The sequence below is a fragment of the Zootermopsis nevadensis genome, unplaced genomic scaffold (assembly GCF_977971745.1).
Source record: "Zootermopsis nevadensis isolate Lab colony 2312 unplaced genomic scaffold, Znev_1.0 Znev_ptg000061l, whole genome shotgun sequence".
NCBI lineage: Eukaryota > Metazoa > Arthropoda > Insecta > Blattodea > Termopsidae > Zootermopsis > Zootermopsis nevadensis.
Window position 1 is genome coordinate 4,461,296 of NW_028259192.1, and position 21,128 is coordinate 4,482,423.

The 21,128-nt window shown below is 37.4% G+C and overlaps 2 protein-coding genes across 5 annotated transcripts in view; one reads left to right on the top strand and one right to left on the bottom strand.

Annotated features, from left to right (window-relative positions):
* Positions 1-21,128, top strand: part of Dcr-1 (Endoribonuclease Dcr-1) — a 145,782-nt gene that overhangs the window by 42,606 nt on the left and 82,048 nt on the right. The window lies entirely within an intron of this gene.
* obst-A (obstructor-A) lies at positions 1,396-19,378 on the bottom strand. 2 transcript variants are annotated; one of them, XM_087340678.1, is made up of 5 exons: positions 19,244-19,378; positions 9,786-9,980; positions 8,293-8,496; positions 7,309-7,522; positions 1,396-1,883 (listed from the first exon to the last, which is right to left on the bottom strand). In XM_087340678.1, the coding sequence occupies exons 1-5, from the start codon at positions 19,302-19,304 to the stop codon at positions 1,757-1,759; spliced, it is 801 nt and encodes a 266-aa protein (XP_087196804.1). In that variant the 5' UTR covers positions 19,305-19,378; the 3' UTR covers positions 1,396-1,756. The 2 variants fall into 2 exon arrangements, with proteins under 2 accessions (XP_087196804.1, XP_021929035.2); XM_022073343.2 differs by lacking the exon at positions 1,396-1,883 and adding an exon at positions 5,412-6,043.

The following is a 21,128-nucleotide window of genomic DNA, read 5'->3' on the forward strand; positions in this document are numbered from 1 at the left end:
AACAGTGCGTAAAACAAAGAAACATAGCCTAATTATAGATTTTAAGTTACGGATATTTTAATCAGAAAATCAGACGGAAGTGACAGCTTTAAACGTAAGCATGTTCTCATATAGAAGTCTTAATGATCCAGGAAGAACTTCAGTACAATAAAATTTCCGTAAGAAAATTGATTATTTCAACCCGGAAACTGTGTTGCAGTTTATATAATGCGTATGTCTAAATAAGAAAACAAAAATAATTTACAAACGTTTCCTGAATGAGAAAATGTATTTTTTTAATGATCAGTTTTGTATTAGAGAGCGTTTCTCGTATTTCAAGCTGTTATTAAGATATTAAAATTTACACTTAAAAATTAGAAATCTAGAGGGAATAACACAGCGAACGCTTCAGAATTGTTACGTTATGCTTTCCTAATATATTATTTATCTAGCACCATTCTCGTCCCAAACAGTAACTTATGACCAACCTTTCGTAGTTCGATTTGGAAGGTACGTGGGTCGAGGTTCTATACTGGTTAATAAGTCTTAAATCTGTTCAAATTATGCTCAAAAACAGACCGAACATATGATTTAATATCGAAGCGCAAACTAGTAATATTATTAAAATATTATTAAATGTGTTTAAAAAATAATTTCATAAAGGACACGTGTAAGCAAATATGAATTATGAACGTGTTTGAAGGTAAATTAAGTGTTCTCAAATATTTTCCGGTACATTTGTAGTGTTGCATCAGTTTCGTGTAGAAATTTTAAAATTACTTTTAATTAGTCCCTATCAGAGAACAGAAAAGTATTGAAAAACTTTGTTGAATTTCTTATTAGCAGCTACGTTTACAAAGAATCTGGTAACACTGTATGGTTTCTGTTTTCGCCAGGACAGACGTTAGAAGAAATATTTACTTCCTTGACAATTTCAGGGACGTAGTTAGTGAGTAGTCTAACAATAAGGAATGTATAAGGCGTGCCATGTAAACAATACCCCACAGCAATCACGTACTACCATACAAAAATTAAATTAAAAGCAAATCTTTGCAATAGGATCAGTGGAGGATTCTTCCTAGTACGGTAAAGAGCCATTAGGTTATATAAAAGACGGGGTATGGTTTTACCAGCTGAATAACTATCTCAAATATTACTTCGTGGTGTTCATTAGCTGCTTAGATTAAAATATTTATGTTACTAGAAGGATTAGATTATTTTGCGTTTTGATCAAATCCGATTTCGATATCAGACTCTCAAAACTGTTTTCTGTCGTTCTACCATTTTCCCCCCATTTTATACCTCCAGAATTTCGTAAAATATTAATATTGCGGCTAAATAGGTATTACCAATATTTGCGTAATTTATACTCTTAGAGTGTTTTCCTGAAAATGCACGAATCTGTCAGACAATAGGTTCATTAACCAAGAAATATTTAATAAAAAATACAATACTTAATATCTTTCATAAATCAACATCACTTCATCTTCAGTTGTTCGTCGTAATGTTCACTGATGCTCCTTTGTTTGTTATGTATTTGAATTTCACTGAGCTTTTAGGACGCAACTTTGCAGATAACAGTCATCGGTGTCGCTGTTGAGATCTGGTTTCGAATGAAAATGGAAGGGCCGGGATATGACCTTGAATGATTCGTTCGACCTCGGTTTCCCGAGCCGAGCGATAAGCATCGAAATTATTCTTTTGATCGACACTTGATTTATTTCAGTGAAATTGCTGGCGACATTGAACTGTTCGGTCTAATCACTACCTCAACTTTTCATCCACTCTTCTGGTTAACGTTGACTTGATCGAAAATCCTCCGATCCCCGAAGTCTTTCTTCCCGTCACCATCAGCGTCGTGGTACAGCACCTTGAAGTTCGGATGGTCTTTGTACCAGTCCTCGCTAGAATAAAAGAAAAACTTGTCGCATGAGTAGTAACAAACAATTGGGAAGAATTTATTAAATTATTTTCACATTACGTTTGAATCGATAGTTAACAAAATAAAAAGTTTTTTCCTCAAGAAAGAACGCGTTCCACTCACTTGCTTTGTTGATTAACATTAGTGACTAAATAAAATTATTGTAGCAGAAACTGAAGAATTAAGACCGCCAATATCAAAATCTACCATTGAGGAAGATTCTTTGCTGTTGAATCGACCACGTATCTCGCGTTCTGTAGAATCGACCACGTATCTCGCATTCTGTTGAATCGACCACGTATCTCGCATTCTGTTGAATCGACCACGTATCTCGCATTCTGTTGAATCGACCACGTATCTCGCATTCTGTTGAATCGACCTCGTATCTCGCATTCTGTTGAATCGACCACGTATCTCGCATTCTGTTGAATCGACCACGTATCTCGCATTCTGTTGAATCGACCACGTATGTCGCATTCTGTTGAATCGACCACGTATCTCGCATTCTGTTGAATCGACCACGTATCTCGCATTCTGTAGAATCGACCACGTATCTCGCATGCTGTTGAATCGACCAAATATCTCGCAGTGTCTGGTGTAATCGATCAAAGCATAACGTTGGTCGTGCTATGTTGTAGCAGGTCAGAGGGGCTAACGAAAAACCGTTGTAGTTTTGTTATTCGTGCATCTGGGTTTATTTATTTTATTTATGTATTTATAATACTTCAGACAAAGTATTTGTCTAGCTCAGTGACTGTCGACATGTGAAGTATAATCCTGGCTTTTTAAGGGTCGGTCTTCGGCGACACAATGTTATTTTGACGATAGACAAAATCGATAACGGTAGATCTTGTTTAAATAATATCGATAAATAAATTAATATGGCTCAGAAAACGGTTCATAAGTTAAAATTACACACGACGAACAGCTTGATTACACAAATTATAATGTTATTCACTCCGCAGAAGAAATTTTAGATTAGAGATGCAGTTCAAAAGATAATTTTGAAGTGATGATACATTGTAATAAGTATATACTGAAGGATGATTTATATTAGCGTAGAACTTCTCTTCCTGTCACAACTGTGACCGAAATCGTAGTGTTCTATGTACTTCCCAATCATGAAGACGCTGTGTAAGTGATACGAATTATTCAAATCTCGGACACCTAGAGAGAAGGAGCCTGGTGTGGATTTATCTAAGCCCTTCTCCACTTAAACTGACTTTCGTGTAGCAAACAATTAGATAACGCTAAGTGACGACTTACTACATGACAGTACATCGGCAGAATATAGATCAACACATAGATAAATAATATATTTTTAAATTTCTATTTGAAAGTTTCAGAGATATTTCTTTTTCTAATTTCATCATGATTCTTATTTATATATAATTGTCAGGGATGTTTCGAGGTCGAGTTTGACTTACATTATTTCTGGCGTGTAAAGGAACCTTTTTTCCTTTCCACACAAATTAACGTAATCAGCATAGACAAGTATCAAGGACCGGTCTTTGACCTTTCGATGCCCTAAGCTGTGTCTAGTTTAAGCGTCCCAAAACAAAAATTCGAAAGTCGAAATCGTTATTCTGACTGAGGAGAATATTAATAAATAAACACAGACTGATTTGAATAACAGATTTATACTTCCATTGGTGCACAAAGATTGCAGTATAAAACTACACATTAACATTTATCGTGAGAACTTAAGCAGTAGTTTAGTTCGCTTATGCATAAATCCGTCACTGCAAGGATCAGATCTGGGTCATTCGGTTATATCCCTGATTTCTTTATCACGTATTCTAAGGACATCTCTTTGTTTTAGCCCAATATAATGTCGTTTACTCAACTTCAGAAGTTTACTGGGTATTTCGAATTCAGTTAAAATATTTCACATCACTTCTCTGCCAACTGAATATGATTAATTGATATACAATTAAAAGTGTGTGCTCTTTTCCTGACATGCAGATAAAATATTCATTATCAACTTATAGAAGTTCGAATTATTCTCCTTGTTGAGTTGATAATCTGTTATTTGTACACTGCTCTACTGAAGCCTAGAAAGACATTTCATATATCCGCGTTGTCCACGTGTCGATCAGGCTGTAATGTTGCCTCTCTGTCTCTCCAGTCGTTCAGCCATTTTGTTAACAGGTATGATGGTATCCTCCTTCACAAAAAGTGTCTGATGCTCTTAACCCATGTGTTGTGACAATACAGCATTGTCGTGTGTTATCTTTGTTTGTCATATGGCGTATCATTCACTGAGTATCCAACTTTGTTTGATTGTACTACCTGTGAACTTCTTACCAGAGCCATAAGACTATTCTGTGGGGATGGTAATATATTTAAATCTGCTATTATTATTACTGTGGTAATTTAAACTAGGTTGATGATATTTCTTGACGTCAACAAAACTGTTGTTTAATTTCGGCGACAGAAGACTTAAGAGTACTTAGTAGTAGCATTAGCTCAAACAAAGCTGATAGTCGTTCACGTGGTCATTATATACTGCATCTTACAGATCCTGAAGGTACTTAATGTATTTGCGAGTGCCGGACACTGAACCTTGTCCTAAATCATTTCAATCCAGTCCACAAACTATGTCTTCAAGACGCATTTTAATATTATACCCCCATTAATGTTATGCCTCGCCTAACTAATAACCCGTGTTTGATCATTCTGAAATCATTGAAACCCGTCTGTTTCGGAACCACACATTTTCTTAATTACTTTCTTTCAATCTTACATGCGTTTGTAACTCTAGTTGGATTTGTAGCTGTAATCGAATATGAATTAAGTTAATAAGATGATGGGATAATAGGATGATTCTTTGATTAGTATTATAAGAGTCGAGCTGAGCCCTGAACATTCAAAACACTTTGAAACGCAACATTACTTTTGTGACAATTTTATAGTTTACTTCGACGACGTCAGTAAACACTAAAGAATCTAAACATAAAGCTTCATAATCGAAGTAATTCTTTGTTTTTAAGTTTAATTTTAAAATATTTTCTCGTATTTACATCTACGTAAAATCCTACTATTTATTATAATACATTTTATACAAAAGTTATTTAAATCACATAGAACAATATCTTGGTATTCTCTGGGAGTACAAAATTTAAAAAATTGCGTGTAAACAAATGAACGCAATAAATTCAAATTTTTGTCAAAATATTTTCTTCATTAATTTTGTAATATCTTCCTCAGTTTACAGGCCTCAACGAAAGTCTCTTAACAGAAAACATTCCTCGTTAGTGTGATTAATCGTGATTATGTACTGCACAAGGCACGAAAAATATTAATAATCGTTGAGTAAAATTAAGAATGCAATTATAATCAATCTCAAAGCGTAGTTCATCTGTTTATGTATAAATACTTGCAATGAATTTCCTGTCTAAGTCCATTAGAATAGAACAGTTGTTAAGGAGAATCTACGTGTCTGGGGGAGACGACATTTTGAGGATCGTATATGAGTGTGTGTGTTAAGGCTAGAAATGAATAGAAAGGGAACAAAATATTTTGTTTATTCTGATATGTTACCACGCTGTACTTTGCTTTAACACTGGAATTTTATACCAACAAAAATTGCGAATCTTTTTTCACAGAATTTGTGTTTAACTATGCTAATTAATAAAGATTGTTTTATTCTTTTGCGTTTTTAAGCTGGTGTATCACAATTAAATGTATTTAGACCAATTATGTCAAATTTGTTAAAAACTTATAACGCAGGTCATGGCTCAAAATTGTATCACTAAGTTTTATTACTTTGTTTTCCAGTTAACAGAAGCTTTATCTGTTGTCAGCAGTAAGTAATTTGAACCAAGCTGTCAATTTCTACTTCCTGGAAGAAAAATTCTGTTACTGTAAAGAAAGTAATATTTTACATTCTGCAGAATTAATCCCTGAAATGGTTGAATGGTGGAATCCAATACGACACAGAGTCATATCTTCAAGACCGATGTGTTTAATTGCATTAGAAGTAAATAATAAGTTTATGAAATTTAAGTCCTGGCTTTTATATTGTTCACAATTCGCCAGTTATCACAGTTTTATCCAGGATTCTACTTTCGTCTCTGTTTCTTGTTTTTGTTGTTGTTGTTGTTGTTGTTCACTTCTGGGTTGTCTTTGTACCAATCCTCACTGAAATCAATTAGAATAAAATGATAAATAAGCCATATCTACATAAAATCCATCTGAAATATTAGGAGCGCTTAATCAGAATAAGTTTATTTAAATGAAATATAACATTTAATTCAAATTACTGATGACTGGTTGTGACGTCAGCAATTCCCCATAGTTTCCCAAAGCACACGTCGAAGACAACTGTCTAATCAGCTGATGGTAGACTTCTTTCATCTGATTGAAAGTAGGATTGAATGCATTTTCTATTCTTCACATATCAGGAAATTTCTTGCCTGTATTGACAACTGTAAATCGTCGAACCACCATTTTCTTAGTATTTTCTTACTGTTCTCGCTATGTGCTTATTACTTCTCGCCGTTCTCTGCCGTCCGTCTTCATCTGTTCCGTCTAAATCGTCTTCCACGTTATTATATACGCTGTAGTTCAACTACACATAATTTCATATAAATTTAAAAAAAATACATATTTTATTTTTATGTAACAGAGTATAGTCTGCTCATTTATGCCGTATTTGTACTTCACTACTCCACCATTTTTTTAAATAATATTGTATTATAGGCTATTCTAGGGAAATTGTAAGTCAAATTCTGCTTCTGTAAATAACAGCCTATATGGTCATCTGGATATGTTGCTAAAACGGTAGATAAAAAGAATGTATACAGAATTTTGGTGGTGAAATCGTTTGGGGAACATCGTATCAGAAAATGTTGAAGAATAAGATTATACTAAACATATATTTGTTTAAATCTTGTCAGTCTAGTCACAATAAAACTCCTATTAAATATTAAAATATTACTATAATTAACATTTAAATATTTAAAATATATTAAATGATGTTTTAAATATTTTAAATATTTAAATGTTAATTATAGTAATATTTTAATATTTAATAGGAATTTTATTGTGACTAGACTGACAAGATTTAAACAAATATATATTTATCACAATATGACGCAACTTTATCATCTCATTATGCTAAACGTACGAAGAGGTTCTGAGGGTAGAAAGTGATTGAAAACGCATTAGAATCTTAACTAATATTATCCTTGTCGAACCTCTTGGTTCCTGAAATATAATCTTAAATATTTTAATTTATATAATTGCAAATCATGCGCGATTCTAATAACTGAGTTCTTATCGTCTTTTGCAGCTGCACAAACTAATTAGTTCAGTTCGCAAATAATATTCCCTTGTAAAATCGGAATTAAGTGTAAATTCCAAAAAAATCGTGTCTTTCAAATTACTGTCGCGATGGCACTCACCAGCCCGGAACGTTTTCCGGTGCGTCGCACTTCTGGTCTTCCTCGTTGTACACTTCGCCCAAGGAGCAGCCAAGCTCGCGTGGCTGGACGCCGTTAAGGCAAACGTAGAACTTCTGGCAGTCCTGGGGGTGCGCGAATTTGGGATGAGCCACGGCCTGCCCGTTAGCGTCAGCTTGTGCCTCCTTCGGGCACTCAAAGCCATCCTTCAGCTTATCTGAAACACGGTAAAGTAGACTCGAATTCCATTTTCTTTAACCAGAAAGCTTAGCGTTCGACAGAACCAGAGTCCCGAGTAGGATTTGAAGTTTTCATGGCAAGTTTTCAGTCCAATTTGCATCTTCACGGCAACCTTTCTTAAGATCTATTAACCTCCAATCTTACTGAGAATCTAATTACCCGTCTTTGTACATGAACCATCACCAAAATTTCATGTGCATCTCTTGCCGGTTGCATGTCTGTAGTCCAATGTCATAACTTCCTTCTTTAATTTTTCCAAAAGAACAAATGTCTTTTCTTCAATTCCAGTATTATTCTGTTGTTGTGATTCAAGTAATACAAGTTTTGATAAGAGAAGTGAGTTAGTTTTTAATTTATGATTAGCTGATTGACACGACTGCAATAAATAAATATGATAAATGCTTAAAAAGGCTTTTAAATTACCTAGAATCGTTAATTGGTAGTAAGTGTATTACGATTTGTGAACGACGAATTTGAAATTCCATTGAAGAAAGTTTCCAGGGACTATTTTAAGTGTTTTCCCAGTATTTGTTTCTAGTGTCTGAAGAAATATACAGAAACTAAAATAGATATGGTCGAAATTCGGTCGAGATTTGAGCTTGGAATCATCAGAACGCAAACCAGGATCTATAGTCAATACAGCACAACGTTCGTTAACGTGTGATTGGTGGATCATTAATGGAAGAAGGGAATAAATGCCAGTAAGATCTGCAAGCGATGTTTTTGACCTCGTTTTTCGACACTTACTCTCGATTTTGCTGCAACCCGTCCGACCTGATGACTCCGGCCACACACACGTGCCCTGGTATTCGTCGAAGTGCAGTCCCGGTGTGCAGGGTACCTCCGTGTACTCGCCGTCGATGCAGTTGTAGAAGAGGTGACAGACGGACGAGTCGGGGTGCGCGAAGTAGCCATTCTTGCGTGGACAATGCTGATTCCCTTTCGGAGATTCTGGAGCAAGAAAGCGACACCGACAATACTTACAGCTGTCACCTGTTTCATCTGTCAGTCGGCATTCTTCTTTGCGGATGTAGGTCTGATGTCAAGGTTTTATTAATTTATTTAACTTATATATATCCTTACGCATGTATATTTCTCACCAAAAGATCCTGTAATTGCTGAAATTCTTTCCATTATTTTATATATTTGAGTTATAACCCCACATATCCTGATGCACCGAAAGACAAGACAATAAAATGTATTCGTATTTTCCTCTTTTTCTTAATCTGCTAACCGTAACTTGGCTGTAACGTTGTTGTGGTTCTAAAAAAGAAATTAAGAATTTAATAGTTTTATCAAAGTAAGTTATGGCAATTTTATAAAAAATCGGACCTAGGATAATTATCCTAGAAGTAACAAGACTGCAATGGTTTAAACCGTACCGGAATATACACAGTTTCCACGTGCAAAATTTGGATTCTAAATATTGAGCCAAACCTACAGTAGCCTTGTCCAAACTCTACCTAACTTTACCCACCCTTGACTTTCGTAACCTAACCTAACCTAACCCAACCCAACCCAACCCAACCCAACCCAACCCAACCCAACCTAACCTAACCTAACCTAACCTAATCCAACCCAAACCAACCCAACCTAACTTAACCCAACCTAACATAACCTAACCCAACCTAACCTAACCTTGTCCATCGTCTGATGTTACAAAGTACACGTCGTTTCGAACACTGAATCTGCCCTCATCATTAGATGCACTTCTATTTCACCAAACCTTAATACGAGGACCGATCCAGTACTGGAAACTTTGAGTATTTTATAACATCAGACGATGGGTAAGATCCAAAAATCCAAATGAATGTCTTGACTATCTTGGTATCCTAAATGCATTGGTTAAAATTGTTACCTTGCCTACTTTAACTAACATGCTGATTACAATGTTTATCTTGATTATTATGATTATCACGGTTACGTTAATTACAGTTTCTGCCATTGTTTAATGTAGCCTAAGGTATCTTAGCCTTGCTCAGCCTAACATTCTAACTTAAGTTAACCCACTCTAAACTTGACTAACCTATGTTAGCTTAACTCAACGTGAATTAGCCTGAACTACCGTGACCATGTCGGCTGTTTTGGTATTACTGACTGAAAAGTACGATCTATAAAGTACACCCCAATCACAGAACGTCCATGGCCAACCCTGAGTTACCAGACGAACGGACGGACATGGGAACAAACAGATGAGGCCAGGCACTGCCCAGTTCCAGTCGCAGAGGTACAATACATACGGAGCTCTATCCTGTCACCGCAGTCCACGTTGAAAGGTTGGTCGCACTTGTTGATCTTCCTGTTGAGGGGATCGAACATAAGACCATCAGGACACAGCTTCTCCTTAGCAATCCCTTCGTCGCATTCGTAGAACTTATCGCACTGTTTCGGGTCCTCGAACTGGCCGTACTTTTGCGGGCAGTTGAATGCACCACCTGTCAACAAAATGTTGGTCCTTCAAATTCTATTTTATTTCAACTAAAAGGTGACCAAAGCGTGTAAAGGTAACTCCTTTGTTATCATAAAGCAGTGGTAACATTGGCATTAGTTTCGTCCTCAGAACCCTGATGAAGGGGACAGAGATGGTCCCTGAAACGTCGGTTACATCGTTTAATCATCTGACGCGGCTGATCACCCGAGAAAATTTTATTGAGTTACGTCGCCGCGAAAGCTTCAAATTATACAGGGTGATTCAAAAGGTTAGGGCCAAATTGAAGGAACGTATAGAGGGACTCAGAGAGAACAACTTTCGAATAGGAATCCATGTCCTCCGAAGTAATCCTGAGTTAGTCGAGGCCATTGAAGGTAACATACCGCTGAAATAACCGTACATTGCTATTCTCTAATTTAATCATTTTACATTAATAAAAAAACAAAATTAAGCTAGTAGGAGAATAGCAAAGTACAAGTATTTCAGCGATATGTTACCAGACTTCTCTACCTTCAATGACCTTGACTGACTCAGGATAACTTCGGAGGACATGGATTCCAATTCAAAAGTTGTTCTCTCTTGAGTCCCTCTATACGTTCCTTCAATTTGGCCCTAACTTTTGAATCACCCTGTATATATGTTGACGTCTTGAGGAAATGGTCTGTGTTGGGAAAAGATAGTCGGAACATACACTGACGGTATCCCAGCAATCCTTGTTTCTCCCTCCGGATGTACGACATTGGTATAAACTGATCTATCCGTAACTGAGAAGTTTTGTATCATCCTCAGAGAAGCCTTGACCCTTCCATATGACCTTTGTAAATCATTAGATTCTGTAGCTCTTTGTGATTTGGGCGCTATGACAAAACCATATTTTTTCACTCGGGAGTCTGCTGGCTGTCGGAAGGAAGTATGTTGAGTCTAGTCAACAAAATCAAGCGTGAAGTGAAAATTTTCTTGAAGGTCAGAAAAGAAAAAGGGATTTTATTATACTTTCACACACGAAACATCTCAGCTTTCACTGGCGTGCCTTGTACTTTGTAATCAGCCTCAATATGAAACTGCAGGGGGAAAAACGTAGGCATCATTGCCCACTAGGAGGTAATCAGAACTTGTGTGACGAAAATTGAGCTTTTAAGGTGTCGAATTCAGGCCACGAACATTTCGTCATCGCTGTGTTAAAGAATCCATGTACCAGTTTCCAGATGTTACCTTGGATAATCCTGTTTCGAAATTGGTATGAAATCCATTGAAGATTGATTTTGATTGGTTGCCGGACCCTTTGTAAGGAGAGGTTATCGTGACTGGAGTACAAAGCTTAAATCCGTACTTATCTCAGTGAATCTAGTTTTCCAGTTTATAAAACAAAATATTTTAGTTGGCTTCAAGTGAAAACTGGTCTACGTTGTACTCTTTCATACCTCAGACCGAACATTTCCTGTACTGTGAGAAAAATACATCATCACCTGTCTCATTAAATTAATTCGATTCAGATAACTATATGTTTTAGATATATATTATTTAAATCTTGTCCGTCTAATCACAATAAATTCTTATTAAATATTAAAATATTACAATAATTAACATTTAAAATATTTAATTATATATTTTTTAGGTATATTTTATCTTCAATAGTAAATGACCTGAGAGAACATTATGTTTGAAATTGTTTGAATTCCTTTCAATTTGGGAATTAATACATTAATGAAAGGTTACACTATGCTCAGCATTTAACTTGGGTGGTGTTAATAAATGCTTGCAGAGTTTTAGTGGGGAAACTGTAAGACGGCAACTTAAAACACATTAGGTGATGAGGCGGTTATTTAAAAATTGTTATAAGTAATTTTACCTGTAAATGCTTCAGGGACTACCATATTTAATTAATTGTTCACTTTCCAATACTGCGAAAAAGCCACTTTCTGAACAGATAAATAATTTATTAGTTCTGTCAATCAATGATAATTACAGCTTCGTTATTTGTAGAGATCACACCCAACATTTTAAGGGAGTAAAGCCTTATATTACTCATCACAGATATCAAGTAACTGTAGAGAGATCGTTAAGCGAAGCTGATCGACCTAAAGTATTCGTGAATAAAGCATTTCCGAGTAAGCCCGAATCATACCGGAAGTGAAAGTGTTGCTCTGTGTTTGGGATCGGCTCAGAACTCGTTTGAGCAGTCAATAGAATTTCAGCGACTGTCTTGTAACATTATATAACCTTGCTTCCTGTATTATTCAACTGCTGAAGCTTACGTGTGTGATATAGTCACACTTCCACGTCGGCTACTTTGCGACATGTGTGAGGTACATTCTTGTTTTATATAGAATTTAAAACATTAGTCAAGTCATTAGTAACGCATCCACAGTTTTAAAAATGCAGATTGCTTTAACAGTAGAAACATTTTTTGAATGGTTTAGTGTTCTCGGATAGCATTTAACATGTCATCAGGGCTTCAAAGCCGAGTCAATTCTCCGCTCAGACAGACAGTACTTTCCTGGCGATACACTGACAAAAAAGTGAATCTGTTTTTTTTATTTACATCGGTTTCCAAAGCCAATTAATAATGTAAAAATAATTGGATTAAGGCAAAGGGAGTATGTTCATGACGAGTACGTAAATATATACGTTAATATTTAATCCAGTTTAAAGTGTAAATTACAAAGTAATACGTTTCATAATTATCACTTATTTTTCAGTGTGTTAACAGGGAGGATGTGATTGCCTGTGAATATAGCACGCATGGTTAGATGAGAAATACTAATTATTTGTCCGAACATTTTTCGCGGAAGACCATTTGTGACACTTGTATTTTGGTAGTACGATAATATTAAAATATATTTAAATTAATTAGGATTTAACTATGTAAACTGGATTCAACTGAGTCAGAATAGGGTCTTATAGAAGTCTCTTCTGAGCACGTTAATTAACTTTCGAGTTACATAGAACGCAGAGACTGTATTAATTACTGTTAATTGCATAAACTGTGTTCTATGGAGTTAATTAATCAATTGCCTAACAGCGAAGAAAGCGGTCATCGTAATTTCAGAGAGCTGTAATGTATGGAAGTAAGAAAATCAATCAAAAATCCTTCCAGGATACTTGGTATGGTATTGTACCCTTGACATTCAAATAGGCCTACAATTTGTTAACTAATTGCATGGAGAAATAATTTAGACAGAAATTCACTGTATTTACAAAATGGACTGCAGTGCCACTGAATGAAATTCATCACTGACAAAAGATTAAGGTTTACTCGGCGGTGAAAATTTCGGTGATTGGCCTTCTGAGTTATAACGTTTCTGTTCAGGGAAACAGTATTTTCTGTCAGAAGTCTTTGCCCCTAAAAATCTACGCGGTTTCACGGCCCAAAAAACCACCATTGGCAGTTTTGAGAAACTGCCTTCTGCTTTTAAATAAGTACAAATGTTTCCCCCACTGAATTGAGAAGACGCATGTCAGACATAGAAGAGTAATTATATAAATTTCAGTGATTGGTTGACATGTGGCACTTCTGCGCGTTGGTTCGTGGAATTCCTGTGAATGGAGTTGGGTGGGCGGGCGAAACACTTTCACTTCAAGAACAAGAACCAACAGTTGTGCAACAAGTATCTACATCCGGTAGCAAAAGATTTGTAATTCAAGGTCCAAATTTGCTCATGAGTTTTGTTATGACTTTCCGCACCTTCGCTGTAAGACAGAACAAGAATTTATGAAAATTACGTTTTTGCTGACATGAAAAGTTATTCTTCTGGAGAATACCTGTCAGAGAATAATTTAATTAAGCCGTTCACTTCTGTCATGAACAATTACTGTATGTGATTGTGTAAGAAACTCACTGAAGGAGCTCAGTTCATCTTGAGAAACCGAGTTAGTCGAGAAATTTTCCGAAATTTCATTTGCGTGATCACATGACCCCCACCATATGTCCTGAGTAGTCATTAACACAGGACCAAGTATTGAGTTCTATTAGTATGTAAAGTATGTGAATTTGTTTTCTGCGTGGATTTGTAGGTACTTCTCCGATTCTGACTCGAGACACGTGAGGGTGCCGAAAAATTATGACACGTCGATGAAAATCCGAAAAAAATGTTGTCTTATGAGAGATAATGAATGAGTTTTGCCGCCTGTTTTCCACAGTGGCAGATATTAGTGGCTGAGAGTCCAACTCGAGACATGACATCATAATGGGGTCTGCACAATAGACTTTATGAAACGAATGGTGTATGCAGTTAAACTTAATGAAGACATCGCCCAACTTAAAAGTGGCAATACCGTCCTAAATACAAGCTTAAAAATGCGTTAGATTCAGTTAATGTTCGTCCACAGTACCATCGACTACCCGCATGTTGATAAACAAGCCAATGAATTTGCTGATGAAGAATTTTTCTTGGTGACTAGTGTCGTAAATAAGGATGGTGATTGGAATCTGTTGAGTTCGTTTTCTGAGGAATTTTCTAGCCAGCCTACAATTTCCTCAACGCTAGACTACCACGACTGGAGGAGTGAGAGGTTAACTCTTCCGTCTCTCCTGTTGTTGGTAAGAACATACGTTCTAAGTCACTTTCTTCCTCAACATTTTCCACGGCGGTTACAGTCTCTGGCATTGGAAAATCCTTGAATGAGCGATGAATCGCCCTGATGACGGAGGCAGTGTGACCTCTGAAACGTTGGTAAACATCTACCAGACTACACAGCGCAACAACCCAGAAGACAGAAATCTTCATACTCATCGCCCTGATGATGGAGGCAGTATGACCTCCGAAACGTTGGTTAACATCGACCAGACTACACAGCGCAACAACACAGAAGACAGAAATCTTCATACTCATCGCCCTGATGATGGAGGCAGTATGACCTCCGAAACGTTGGCTAACATCGACCAGACTACACAGCGCAACAACACAGAAGACAGAAATCTTCATACTCATCGCCCTGATGATGGAGGCAGTATGACCTCTGAAACGTTGGTTAACATCGATCAGACTACACAGCGCAACAACCCAGAAGACAGAAATCTTCATACTCATCGCCCTGATGATGGAGGCAGTATGACCTCTGAAACGTTGGTAAACATCGACCAGACTACACAGCGCAACAACCCAGAAGACAGAAATCTTCATACTCATCGTCCTGATGACGGAGGCAGTATGACCTCCGAAACGTTGGTTAACATCGACCAGACTACACAGCGCAACAACACAGAAGACAGAAATCTTCATACTCATCGCCCTGATGATGGAGGCAGTATGACCTCCGAAACGTTGGTTAATATCGACCAGACTACACAGCGCAACAACGCAGAAGACAGAAATCTTCATACTCATCGCCCTGATGATGGAGGCAGTATGACCTCCGAAACGTTGGTTAACATCGACCAGACTACACAGCGCAACAACACAGAAGACAGAAATCTTCATACTCATCGCCCTGATGATGGAGGCAGTATGACCTCCGAAACGTTGGTTAACATCGACCAGACTACACAGCGCAACAACCCAGAAGACAGAAATCTTCATACTCATCGCCCTGATGACGGAGGCAGTATGACCTCCGAAACGTTGGTTAACATCGACCAGACTACACAGCGCAACAACACAGAAGACAGAAATCTTCATACTCATCGCCCTGATGATGGAGGCAGTATGACCTCCGAAACGTTGGTTAACATCGACCAGACTACACAGCGCAACAACGCAGAAGACAGAAATCTTCATACTCATCGCCCTGATGATGGAGGCAGTATGACCTCTAAAACGTTGGTTAACATCGACCAGACTACACAGCGCAATAACGCAGAAGACAGAAATCTTCATACTCATCGCCCTGATGATGGAGGCAGTATGACCTCCGAAACGTTGGTTAACATCGACCAGACTACACAGCGCAACAACACAGAAGACAGAAATCTTCATACTCATCGCCCTGATGATGGAGGCAGTATGACCTCCGAAACGTTGGTTAACATCGACCAGACTACACAGCGCAACAACGCAGAAGACAGAAATCTTCATACTCATCGCCCTGATGATGGAGGCAGTATGACCTCTAAAACGTTGGTTAACATCGACCAGACTACACAGCGCAACAACCCAGAAGACAGAAATCTTCATACTCATCGCCCTGATGACGGAGGCAGTATGACCTCCGAAACGTTGGTTAACATCGACCAGACTACACAGCGCAACAACACAGAAGACAGAAATCTTCATACTCATCGCCCTGATGACGGAGGCAGTATGACCTCCGAAACGTTGGTTAACATCGACCAGACTACACAGCGCAACAACACAGAAGACAGAAATCTTCATACTCATCGCCCTGATGATGGAGGCAGTATGACCTCCGAAACGTTGGTTAACATCGACCAGACTACACAGCGCAACAACACAGAAGACAGAAATCTTCATACTCATCGCCCTGATGACGGAGGCAGTATGACCTCCGAAACGTTGGTTAACATCGACCAGACTACACAGCGCAACAACACAGAAGACAGAAATCTTCATACTCATCGCCCTGATGATGGAGGCAGTATGACCTCCGAATCGTTGGTTAACATCGACCAGACTACACAGCGCAACAACGCAGAAGACAGAAATCTTCATACTCATCGCCCTGATGATGGAGGCAGTATGACCTCTAAAACGTTGGTTAACATCTACCAGAGTACACAGCGCAACAACGCAGAAGACAGAAATCTTCATACTCATCGCCCTGATGACGGAGGCAGTATGACCTCCGAAACGTTGGTTAACATCGACCAGACTACACAGCGCAACAACACAGAAGACAGAAATCTTCATACTCATCGCCCTGATGATGGAGGCAGTATGACCTCCGAAACGTTGGTTAACATCGACCAGACTACACAGCGCAACAACACAGAAGACAGAAATCTTCATACTCATCGCCCTGATGATGGAGGCAGTATGACCTCCGAAACGTTGGTTAACATCGACCAGACTACACAGCGCAACAACGCAGAAGACAGAAATCTTCATACTCATCGCCCTGATGATGGAGGCAGTATGACCTCTAAAACGTTGGTAAACATCTACCCAATATTCTCTTGGTGTAACTGAAACTATTAAGTATACGGGGTCCCGAAATGTTATGAAAAGTCTTAAAATTAATTGGAGCTTGTTTATACGACCGACATGATGATATTGACATTAGGAAATGAAAACTGAATTGGTGATATACTTTATACTGACACAACTTTCTTACGAAGTTCTTAACTTCTGCGTTGTTAAAAGATTTTGACAGAACAGAAACTGTGGAGCGTTTGAAAGGCTTTGATAGTGCGTTATTTTTTGTGATCGTTTAAATTATCTGCATAACACTCATGTTAAAGAGACACTGAAATTTATTCAGACACTCCTTCGGACACGTGTAATAGTCGTACCGTTAACGCTACTGGTTTCGAAAGAACGAGTCTGTTTCTGAGGTAACACCAGCCTTGGCATTTCTTACATTTCCTATTTCTAAGCTAACGGTACTGAAAATCATGTGATATTCTGTAATTAGAATGACTTTTCACCTTGTATATCTCACAGATTTTTACTAAATTTGTAAACTGGAAAGTTACTCAGTTTTTTACTGAACTCACAGGCCAAAAACAAGTTAGTAATAATACAAATTAATATTTTTAAGGTTTACATGCGTCATGTTTGTGTTTTTTGATTAAATTATATAATACAATTCTCTATTGTAACATCCTTATAGTGATGAATGGCGCAAATTTAAAATTTTAAATTTTAATGAATAAAAGCGCTCTATTGTAACATCCTTATAGTGATGAATGGCGCAAATTTAAAATTTTAAATTTTAACATTTAAATTTTAAATTTTAACATCTAAATAAAGTTTTGTGTATTGACCTGAATTGTATTATATAATTTAAACAAATTAATAGGAATTATTTGTAAATAATGCAAGCAAAGAATCAAAACTTTATTAGACGGTGGCGGAATATACAAGAAATAACCGAGATTTTTAAATTAATTAAAAAATTGTAAACTATTGATTTCACATTTCGATCCATGCCACTATAATAAAATAAAGTCATACCAAACCGCCATAAATTAACAGCAACAATTCATCTTATGCCTTTTTTAGTCACTGTGTGCTTTACCCATAGATGCCAGCTTCACAAATACCTTTCCATTCACTTTAGTATAAGTCAGTGAAGGTTTTACAATTCCATTGCGACAGTTATCTATACTTCATTTAACTATTATAAAATTAGAAATTTAGAATAAACAGTATGAAGCACTTCTAATTATAAGATTGCCAAGAATAAATTCTTATATTTGAGTAGCCCTGCAAAAAAATTGCAGATTTGTCCTAACATTTTAAGAGCCAGCAGGTGTAGACTTAGGATATGTGATTTCTTAATTCTTATTTGAATCCTAATAAATATTATAAACCCTAATTTAACATAGAAGCTATTGCTCCCAAAACAACAATTCTCAACTAATTTCACACTTCAAATATTTTGTCATAAAGTTAACTATAAAAAAGTATGTAACTTTACACATGCCATCAGTTTTCCAAGGAGAAGATGCCTGCACATTTACAGATGTGGAATAGATACTTCATGGAAAAGTACTCACTAAATTATTACAAATGTTCCGATGCAAATCTCCAGGGATTACGTATAAATTCACAAATTGTACCATTATATATCATTAACCGTGTAAGCAACGTAATTTTCAGAGTCTACTTTTAATTTTATTCTCGTTGGTGGCTCTGATACAATTTTTGTATGCGATTTTGAGAGTACGATACGAACTCTCATATTCTATAAAAGGCCAGGAATTTCTTGATCAGTTTAGCGACTGTTGGTATCCCAAAAAAGTATTTTATTTTTATTGCGGAAGTTAATGTATTTTTTTATAAATTATTCTGTTAGATAATCTTGTAAAAAAAACTTATCCAGAGATTAAACAAGAAAATTAGACAAAAATATGCAAAAGTAGACAACCATAAACCATCGTGATTTCATTATTGCCAGTTTCCCAAATCACAAACTTTTTGAATCCTCATTCAAAATTATTGACGGAAGAACGAAATTTTATTATCGTACAGAAAGTGCACAGATTATCGTCTGAGACTAAATTAAAATCAATAAAAACACGGAATAACATTCTATTTAATACAGTTTCCTCCTTCAATATTACATTTATCCGTAATTTTGATGAACAAGAACCATCTATGTACTTCATTAACAAGTGGATAAAATACAAATCGAAATAAAACTTACTTGCTGTGTTGATAGCAGTGACGGCCGCGAGGAGCAGCACTGAGCACGTTGTCTGCAGCATGACTACACTAAACGGACTGAGTGTCCGCTGTGAACGGAGTCGTAGAGGCTGCCAGAAAACTTTCCAATCAACATCCTATCCCTCCCCTGCCTTACTTCTCATTTTTCGTGTGTGTTAGGCTCTTATAATTGCAATTATCTGGCGCTAAAGTTCACAGTTAGAGCACATCTTTTGTTGTATTAAATTTGTAAGATGTTCGTACTATGACAGATGCAACGAATACGTAATTAGTCCACCATTACCAGAGCGGAGAGAGGTTGAAACTGCAAAAGTAACTCATGTAGATGAATGAACGGTGATTAATTTCGCAAGGTTTTAATCATTTCTAATGTAAATTCCGTGTTCCTCTGATGAGGCTTGATTACGATATCGTCATCTTCGTCAGTGTCGGAGACCCAAATGTACTTAAAACATCAAGAATTCCTTTTTCGTCAATCGTTTAAAACTCTGTGAGTCCATCAGAGGAAAGCATTCTGCTGTAGAGTTATAGGTCGAAAGGATCTTCCACAATTATTCTTCAAATGCTTGGAGATGCCTTCGTGTCGTAATTGGATAATAGCCAAAAACCCAAGTGCCTAGAAAGGTATGATATTTTTGGAATGCAGTATTTTCCTTCGAGCGCAGTTTTAGAAACTGATCTTGGAAAGGAAAAAAAAATAAAGAAAATCGACTCTTGTATGTTGTTCCTCAATCACGGACTCAGGTAATATTTCATGCTGTTTTTATTCAGTTAGACAGAGCGACAGTGCATGGCACAGAAGTCGGTATTCAGACACAGCTTTCACCACTTTGTTGCGTTGTAAACAGGCAGAAATGTTTAAAGTGACTAACTCGAGACTGTTCATCGAGTCTTTTTTTTTATAAATTACATCTGTTATTCTCCAAGGCATTAAAAAACCGGAAGGTGAGTGCTTCACCAATGTTACTAACAGACTGCTTTCTTACGATGAATTACTAAGGTTATTCGCACTGTTATGATTATCTTCAGTTGGATTTCGATTTTTCACGGCGGTCAGTATGAGGATTTCTGTCTTCTGTAGGGCGATCGCCCTGATGATGGAGGCAGTATGACCTCCGAAACGTTGGTTAACATCGACCAGACTACACAGCGCAACAACCCAGAAGACAGAAATCTTCATACCCTGATGACGGAGGCAGTACGACCTCCGAAATGTTGGTTAACATCAACCAGACTACACAGCGCAACAACCCAGAAGACAGAAATCTTCATACTCTGATGATGGAGGCAGTATGACCTCTGAAACGTTGGCTAACATCAACCAGACTACACAGCTCAACAACCCAAAAGACGGAAATCTTCATACTCATCGCCCTGATGACGGAGGCAGTATGACCTCTGAAACGTTGGTTAACATCGACCAGACTACACAGCGCAACAACCCAGAAGACAGAAATCTTCATACTCATCGCCCTGATGATGGAGGCAGTATGACCTCTGAAACGTTGGTAAACATCGACCAGACTACACAGCGCAACAACCCAGAAGACAGAAATCTTCATACTCATCGCCCTGATGATGGAGGCAGTATGACCTCTGAAACGTTGGTAAACATCGACCAGACTACTCAGCGCAACAACCCAGAAGACAGAAATCTTCATACTCATCGCCCTGATGACGGAGGCAGTATGACCTCTGAAACGTTGGTAAACATCGACCAGACTACACAGCGCAACAACCCAGAAGACAGAAATCTTCATACTCATCGCCCTGATGACGGAGGCAGTATGACCTCTGAAACGTTGGTAAACATCGACCAGACTACACAGCGCAACAACCCAGAAGACAGAAATCTTCATACTCAT